The sequence below is a fragment of the Myotis lucifugus genome, unplaced genomic scaffold, assembly GCF_000147115.1.
Source record: "Myotis lucifugus unplaced genomic scaffold, Myoluc2.0 scaffold_117, whole genome shotgun sequence".
Classification (NCBI taxonomy): Eukaryota; Metazoa; Chordata; class Mammalia; order Chiroptera; family Vespertilionidae; genus Myotis; species Myotis lucifugus.
This window is the reverse complement of record NW_005871165.1, coordinates 1,214,401-1,223,330: the sequence shown is the minus strand read 5'-3', so window position 1 is coordinate 1,223,330 and position 8,930 is coordinate 1,214,401. Positions and strand designations below refer to the sequence as shown.

General features: G+C 49.4%; 1 protein-coding gene across 1 annotated transcript in view; it reads left to right on the top strand.

Moving 5' to 3' along the window:
• The first annotated feature begins 5,921 nt into the window (after positions 1-5,921).
• Positions 5,922-8,930, top strand: part of ANKK1 (ankyrin repeat and kinase domain containing 1) — a 13,470-nt gene continuing 10,461 nt past the window's right edge. The window contains exon 1 of the mRNA XM_023757929.1: positions 5,922-6,340. Coding sequence (XP_023613697.1) covers positions 5,965-6,340 — 376 coding nt within the window. The 5' untranslated portion in view covers positions 5,922-5,964. The remainder of the gene's footprint in view (positions 6,341-8,930) is intronic.

The window sequence follows — 8,930 nt, the reverse complement described above, 5'->3', positions numbered from 1 at the left end:
ATAAGGGGAGGAACTCAGAAGGGGAGGAGACTAAAGAAGAACCTGCAGAAAGGTGGGAGGGACTGCAAAAATCAGCCTCTACCCCTTGAGTTTCACCTTCCCTCATTTATTTGTTCATTCATTCATTCATTATCAAATATGACATGAGCTCCCTCCTATGTGTCAAGTGTTGAGGATGCAGCAATGAACACCACAGACTATGATTCCTGTCCAGGAGCCTACATTCTACTAGTCTCTTTGAGGTTTTTAGACTTAAGAGTTGTGTCCTATGCTGATGCTTGGGCTCCATTCCCAGGAACTGAATTGATCTAGGGTGGGGAATGGGCCTTGATTTTTAAAAATGTGTTCTTCACAACCACCAGATGGTGAACCAAAACCTTGTCTTGGTTTCTCTTAGTGTGCCCAAAGTAGCCTGGCTAATTCCCCACCCCTGAAACGTAGACAGGAAGAAAGACCTTGACTAAACAGTAAGGAAAAAAGAGAAACGAAATACAAGAAGCATGAAACCAGTCACATTGTAGAAGTCCCTTTCTTTTTTCTCACAGCTAGCAAGCTTCCAGTGCTTCCTGTCGCACGACCCAAGAAAACTGCCTTTTAGATTTTAGGTCCTTCCCTGTCCCAGCTGTTCCTGGCTCAGGCCCATCCAGGACGGGCCCAGAGGAAGAGGGAGGCTGGCTTGGCCCAGATGCTCAGCTCTGACCATTCTCAAGGTTGACATGTGGGCTATTTTCCTGCCAGGTCCACACTCAAGGGAGTCACAGCGTATTTCTTCACATCTCTCTTTCTAATGAGCTTTCAATTCAAAGGGATCGCATTTACATTTGCAGTACCGGTGTCACTTCCAGAGAAGGTGTTGGCCATGACTTCTTGGATTCATTGATGAACCCTAGGCCTCAGGAGGCCCAGGGTATGACAGGTTCTCTAAAGCCCTGCCCACGGCCAAGCTTTCTTTCTAAGCTGTTGACAAAGAGACATGGAGGAATCCTGGGACAGTTGGTTCTTAGGTTGCTATGGACCCAGTTCCAGATCACAAGCAGCCACGTCTACAAAGGACCTGTGGCCATAATCCTGACGATGAGAATGGTCTCTCCTGAAACACAGCTTCCATTTCTGGCTTCTTGATACTTAAGATAGATTTTATCAAAAGCCCTTCAGAGGGGAGTCAGTGTTGTGTATCAGAGTGGAGAATGCATAACTGGTCAAATTCAGAAATGCTCTTACTCCATTCTTGATACACTCCATTTTCACTTCACCTTGACCCTGAAAGGGCCTATTTTTCTGGAGTATTCAGAACCAAGTCCATCTGCCAGGTAGAAACAAACGACTATGCCAGGCACTCACCCTCTGGGGGCATCAGCCCAGCAGCAGGCTCCTCAGGGCTACCCTGAGGCTGCAGTGAAGCCATACCTAGCACCTCAGCTTTGCAGCTCAGCCCACACCTGTATGCCTGCCCAGCCCACACCTATATGCCTGCCCAGCCCACAGCTGTATGCCTGCCCAGCCCACACCTGTATGCCTGCCCAGCTCACACCTGTATGCATGCCTAGCCCACATCTGTATGTCTGCACTTCTCAGCTGCCAGCACACAATGCCATGAGCCTCGGTGTGACACTGGAATGATAGAGCAGTGATATGATTCTAAGAATGGCAAGTTGATCTTTTTACTGGCTTTCTCTGGATGGGCCAGGCATTCTCCTCGAGGCCTCTGTGCTGCAAGCTAGATTACTCCCTTCTGCCTCTTATGGAAAGATTTTGCTTCTAGGAATGCAATATTGCCTGGAAATAACAAAAACAAGAAGGAGAAGAAGGGAAGGGGGAAGAATAAGAAATAGAATTAGGAGGAGGAGGAGGGGAAGGAAGAGGAAGAAGAGCAGGAGGTGGAAAGAGAAGGTGAGAAGAAAATTAGAGGAGGAGAAAGAGGACTTCACATGCATTTAAAAAAAACTATTTTTGTTCTGAGGTAATTATAATAAACATGTAATTGTAAGAAATAATACAGAGACACCTGTACCCCTCACCCAGTTCCCCCCAATGATAACATCTTATATGTCACAATATCACAGCCAGGGAGTCGACAGTGATACAATCAACGGACTTTATTCATATTTCTCCAGTTTTACACGCACTCGTGCAGTTTTATCGCGCGTACATTCCTGTGACCGCCACCACAGAGCAGTTCCATCACAAGGGCCCTTTTATAGCCACAGCCACTCCCCACCTCTGGCAAAACTAAAGTGTTCTTTATCTTTATAAACTTGTCACTTCAAGAGTGTCATGTAAATGAAATCACATAGGCGGTAGACTCTTGATTTGGCTTTTTTCACTCCATGTAAGTTTCTGGAGATTCATCCGAGTGGTTGCACGCACCTTGCGGAGCAGTGTCTTGTCGTATACATGTCCCACCGCTTGTTTGACCTTTCACTTGTTGAAAGGCATCTAAGCTGCTTTCAGATTTCAGTTACAAATAAAACTGCTGTGAGCATGGAAGGTAAGGTTTCTGTGTGAACGTAGGTTTTCATTTCTCTAGATTAGATGCCCAGGAGTGTGGTCACTGGGTGGTAAGGTAATGGTATGTTTGGTTTTATAAGAATTGCCAGGCTGTTTCTCTAAAGGGGCTGAACCAGTTTACATTCCCACCAGCGGTACATGAATAACCCAGTTTCTCTGCATCCTCACCAGCATTTGGCCCTGTCACTATCCTCCCATGCCTCCCCCCACCCCCGCACCCCGCCGCCGCCATTCTGGTAGGTGTGTAGTGAAATCTCATTGTAGTTTCCATTTGCATTTCCTCAATGGCTAATGCTATGTAACATCTTTTTTCTACACTCATTTGCTGCTTGTATATCCTCTTCAGTGAACTGTCTACATAATTTTCTAATTGGATAGTTGTTCTTTTTTACCATTAATTTGGTGACTTCTTTAAATATTCTAGAAAACTGGCGTCAAATATGTGGTTTGTGAATATTTTCTCTCTGTCTGAGTTTGGCTTTTCATCCTCTTCACAGGATCTGCCACAGAATAAATGAGTCAGTCATTTTTATCAATTTTTTCCTTACGGACTATGTTTTTAGCATTAAGTCTAAGAACTTTTCCCTAACAGTAGGTCCAGAAGATTTTCTTCCATATATTTCCCTAAAAATTTTATAGTTTTACATTTTACATTAAAGTCCATGATTCATCTTGAGTTAATTTTCAGATAATACGTGAGGTTTAGGTTGGTTTATTTTTTTATTTATGAGTATTCATGTAGGTATATTTTTAAAGGTTAATCCCTACAGCAACCCTTTGAAATGGGTTTTATATCATCATCCCATTTTGCAGATGGAGATGCCCATAGAGATCTGGCGATGTGACCAGGCCCCACAGTTGAGGAGTGTTAGGGAAAAGCCCGACTGACTCACCTGCTTTGCATTTAAGCCCCGCCCCCTGCCTCCTGCCATCCCTCCCCCCCTGGGAGTCTTGCTTCCTAGATGTTCCAGGTTTCTGCACACATTCCTTCCTTCTGAGTAACCTTGTCCTCCCTGTAGGCTACCAGAGGACGGGACCTGCTAGGGCTTGTCCAGGTGTCCTGTGACATGTTTGCAGAGTGGAGAATGGAGACAAGCTGGGAAACTGCCCTGTATGCAAGGACTTGGTCATTCTCATTAGGGGAAAGGCTCACATTAGGTTTTAGCATCTTCCAAAGTATTGCAGAACTGCTCTACCAGCACTGGTTTGGGGGCAGCAGGTTGAAAATTTTAGGGTCCCTCCCAAACAATCACACACACACACACACACACACACACACACACACGCATACATGCACGCATGCACGCACGCACACACATTTATTAAGTCCAAGTCCAGAACATTTCCATCCCCCAGCTGACAAAAATAAAATTCATTGATAGAGGTCAACAGAAAAGACTCAGAGCATCTTGAGGCAAAATCCTGTGGCCAGAGCATGTTTCTCTCCCCTTCTGGTGGTTTTGGTTTGTGGTCAGACTATGCCCACCTCCTTCAGTCCCGTTCATCCATACCCACCCCCTTCACCTGTAGGAGTGGCGGTGGAAGGTGGAGCCCACCTCTCCAGCTCTCTCCTCCCTACTCACTGGCCGTGGACTTCCCAGCCGGGCAGTGCCTAGGAACCTCTGCACTCCCAGCCCTGGAAAGAAATTGGCAGCCTCTAGGTTGAACTTCCTCTTTCCCAAATCCCTGAGCATCAGGCGTTTATTAATGAGGGATCTAGAAAGCTTTTGCCTCTGTGATCTCACACTCGGAAGGTCCCCTCTCCCTACAACTTCTCCCAGAGCTTGTCCAAAGACTACCAGGCTTTAGTCCTGGCCCACTTAGGAGAGATAGAGAAAAAAGAATGAGTCCAGTCTAATGACTCCAGTTTCTACAGGAATGTGAATATATCTATTTTTCCACATTCTTCAGAAGCCTCAGGGTTGCTTGAACTCATAGCTTGTCTATTTTAACAGGTGGACCAACAATAGCATGCCTGGGCCCTGTCTGTCTCTCCGCCTCTACCGTTGTCGAGTTGTAGAATATACCTCCCCAATCTCCATGCTCACTCCCACCCAACCCCGGCAGATCTCCTCATCTCCCCGTCAGTAATGTCCTCTATCATCTTCCAAACCTCTGGGGGAGTGGGAAGGGTGACAACAGTCAGGGCAGGCAGGGCTGCTCGAGGAGCAATAAGTGCCCTGCCTTGCTGCAGCCAAAGCAAGCTGGGGGTCCTCCCTCTGATATTGTGGGGGTATGACTCCTGCTCAGATTCAGGCTCTATCACCTCCACCCTCTTTCAGGGAGCATGATTCTATCCTCCACACCACCCCCATTCTTAAAAGGCTACCCCTTGCTCCCTATGCCTAACTCTTTCTATAGGAATCAAACAAACCTGGGTTTGAAACTCAACTACCACTTACTAGTATGTGGCCATGCACTACTTACTGTTTTCTAGCCCAGTTCCCACATCTGTAAACAGGGAGGTCACATCTGTAAAGCCTGTACCATAGGCAAGATAGCTACTGATTCCTGGACCAAGTTAATGCTCAATAGTGGCCACATCGGTCCCCTCGACAACGGTCTCTGGTCCTTACTCTCCTTGTCAGCTTTCATCCATGGAAGCCGCCAGCACACCCTCTCTGTGACCTGGGAGTAGGGCAGGAATCCGGGCTCCCGCTGTTCCCTGAGCCTCATCCTGGTCCCAGGCAGCCAGCCAGCCCACTACCTGGGCCAAGGAGTCACACCTCCCCATTGGGCAAACCCAGAACAAGCACCCCTTCCTCTGAGGTTGGGGTTGATAGCAGGGCCGGTTGGGGGAGCTCCCTGCAGACAGGCACCCTGCCTCTCACCCCACTGTTCTTGGTGACCCCTTCTTGATGATCCTTTAATGCACCAACTCTGGTTAACAAACAAACAAATAAAACCCAGCAACAACAAAGGAAGCATCTAAGCCAGTGAGGACCACAGATTCAGAACAGAAAAATCCCCATTGTAACTTTTTTACTCCATACTTGCTGGGGGGAGAAATGGGGGGGGCAAGCATCCACACTCAGAAATGGGGACCCCTGGCATAGTCCTGAACCCTCATAATCCCTCAGTATGAGTTGCCCTTAGAGCTGGATCTGAATCTCTGCCAGACTCCTGCTCCCAATTTCAGGACCCCTCCTCTTCCAGCACCCCCCGTAGCTCACAGAGGGGATGGGGGTGGACAGGGGACTCACAGGCGGAGCCTGAGGAAGGGTGCTGACTGCAAGGGGCCTCTTGGGGGTGCTCAGAGGGACGTACCCTCTTCCCAGGCCCGGGTCACCACTGCCTGGGGCTCAGGGCTCAGGTCTGGGTTTTCCCCGCCCTTGCAGACAGGCTGGCTCCTCCTCGTGAGGAAGGAGGGAGGCGGCTCTCCTCCCAGTCCCAGCCTCGACCCACCGGAGCAGCGAGCGCAGGAGCCAGGCCTGCGGAGTGCAGCGCACCGGCCCCATGGCCCTGGGCGTGGAGCAGCGGCTGGGCAGCCTCGCCGTCTTCACCCGCGACGACTTCGAGGGCGACTGGCGCCTGGTGGCCAGCGGGGGTTTCAGCCAGGTGTTCCAGGCGCGGCACAGGCGCTGGAAGACCCAGTACGCCATCAAGTGCTCCCCCGGCCTCCTGCCAGAGGCCAGCAGGTACCTGTCGGCCCGCTCTCTCTTTTGGGAGGAGGAACTGAGGGCAGGGGCTCCGGCAGGGACCATCTGGGTGAGGCGGGATTGCCCCCTCGGCCTTTCCAAACTCCAGCCAGCGGCCAGGTTCCTCAGGCTCAGCACGCGTTTGTCCTGTGACTGCATGCAGCTAGCACCACACCTGCTGGTGCAATCCAGAGGTCGCAGAGGAGCAGGAATTACCCTCCAAACTGGTCCTGCCTCCTTCTTCCTGGCACCTTCTTCCTTCTGGGTGTCAGGGTGGCGAGGGCTGCTCTCAGTGGCCCTCGGCCACCCTCCTACCACCCTCAGCACCTCAGGGCGGCAGGGCTGGGCTGGCTGGGAGGCTGTGCCCTGCCCGGCTCCGTGATGCTCAGTGACCTAGGGAAGCAGTCCTCTCCCATGGCCGTCCGGTGGCCCTGCCCAGGAGTGTAGGATAGAGGAGGCCTGGGGGATGGCGACCCGCCCAGGTCACTTGCTGGCTCTCATAGGTCCTGCTGGGAGGTCAGCCTGGAATGCTGCCACGTCTGTCCTCACCTTTGTCTCAGGCTCCCCCCCACTCTCACCACCTGCACCTCTTCCCACTGTTTCCACCATCTCTGCCTTCTCCGGAGATGGGTTCCAGTCTCATTCCCACCTGATTTGCTGGTCCTGGCTGCGCACTTGTCCCCTGTGCAGCCATGAAAGAGACGCTGGGATGCGAAGTTTGAGCATGAAACCCATGTCTTTCTCCCAAGGCTCCTGGGCCTTCAACTAGAGGGCCTGGGAGGGAGCACTCTTGTTGGCATGGTATTTGGATGCTCTTTGTCCTGTTCTTTGTACAAGCTCCCAAGACATAGCCTCAGGTCCCACACATTCAAGCCTGTCCCTTCCTAATTCCCAGACCCCCACCTGCTTCAAGTGAGATAGCTCCAGACTCACCCACCTTCCCCCCTTAACACCCGCCTGTTGCTTTGGGGTAGAGAGAGATTATTCCAGGATTTGTCCAAATCATCTACAGCCTTTGAAGTAAAGAACAAAAGCGAACAGATGGCATTGGCAGACTGCAGTGTTAGACACTGACAATAGCTTCTGCCAGTTTCCTCCTAAGTCCCAGGAACTCCCTGGGTGGAACGGGGTGAGGATTTGATGGTACTTAATGCCTGCCATGCAGGGAGTACTATCCTAGGAGTTTTACCTGTATTACTTCACTGGATCCTCCTTTCATCTCATTCATTCATCCTCTTGGTGAATGCTTATTGCCCTACTTTATGTCAGGCACTGTGCTAGACCCTATGGTATAATGATGAATACAACAGATACAGCCCAGTTCTCCTAGAGAACAGCCTGGAGGGACAAAGACATTAATCGGTTAACCGACATGTAAACTAAGTGTGTGCTGCTGTGAGAAGTATTACAAGGAAAGAGAGATGTATGGTTCTATGAGAGCTTATTCATAGCGCTTGACTGAGATCAGAAAAAGGCTTTCCTGAGGAGGTTACACTTGAGCTGATATGTGAAGGATGAGTATGAGTAAGTAGGTGAAGAGGAGAAAACTTTCCAGGAAGAAGCAACAACGTGTGCAAAGGGCCCGTGGCAGGAGGGGAACACTGAGTAAAGGATGGAAAAGTGGCTGGAGTTGAGAGAGAGGGAGCAGTGGAGAGCTCTGAAGGCTTTGCAATCAGGTGGGGTTGGTGGTGACAGGGAGGAATTGATCAGGATTGCAGTGTGAAGAGTGGATTGGAAGGTTAGAGTGGATGCTGGTCCAATTAGGAGACTCTTCTCATTGTTCAGACAATGAGACCAACAATAGCACGCCTGGGCCTTGTCTGTCCCTCCGCTGCCAAAATAAACACTGCTGTGTTGTGATTGAGTGAAAGGGAGAGATTATGCAATATTTAGGAGGTAAAAATCCACCCAAGGTGGTGCCGGGTTGGCTATAGGGGTCACAACGTGGAAGGGAGTGTGAAGGTTAACTTGATGTCTGGCTTGCCCAAAGGAACAAGGGTCCACTAGCATGTCTGTTCTGTGAGAGTCTGTGTCTATCCTGTTCCCCACTCTCTCCCCAGTGCCTGCCACATTGTTGGTGTTCAGTAAGTATTTGTTGGACTATATTGTTGACAGTAAACAAGGGAAACATGAGAAGAGGCCCGGGTTTGGAGAGGAAGAGCATGAGTTCTGTTTTGTACATGTCGAGAAGAGTCGTCTGGTAGCCTTCAGAGTAAAGGTCTGAGCTAACGATATTAAAGTGTGTGAGTCATTTGTTAAGCGTAATTGAAGCTAGGACATGGATGACATTCATTCATGTTAAGTACTGAGTGAAGAAACCAAAATCTCTCCCTTCATGGAGTTTATATTCTAATGGAGGAAGATAATAAATAAGTGAACAAGCAAATCAATAAATAATTTGATCTATGGCGCTTATAGCCACCTGATATTATCTTGTTTAAAATACCTAAGGAGAGTTGAGTAATCTGATCTTCCAAGAAAACATTTAATCTAGGAACATTAATTTGTTGGCCATCTGTGTATGGGGGATAAGGATTGCCAGAGTTGGGGTAGGGTTGCTATTTTATACAGACTTGAAACCCTTACTAATTAGGTACTATTTGAGTAGAGATTTGAAGCAAAGAAGGAGCAAGCCATGTTAAGGAGAGGTATTCTAGGCAGAGGGAACAGCAAGTGCAAAGGTCCTGAAACGGGAACATGCTTGACGTGGTGGAGGAGCAGCAAGAGGTCAATTTGGCAAGAGCAGAGTCAGGAAGGGAGTGATTAGTAGGAGATGAGACCAGG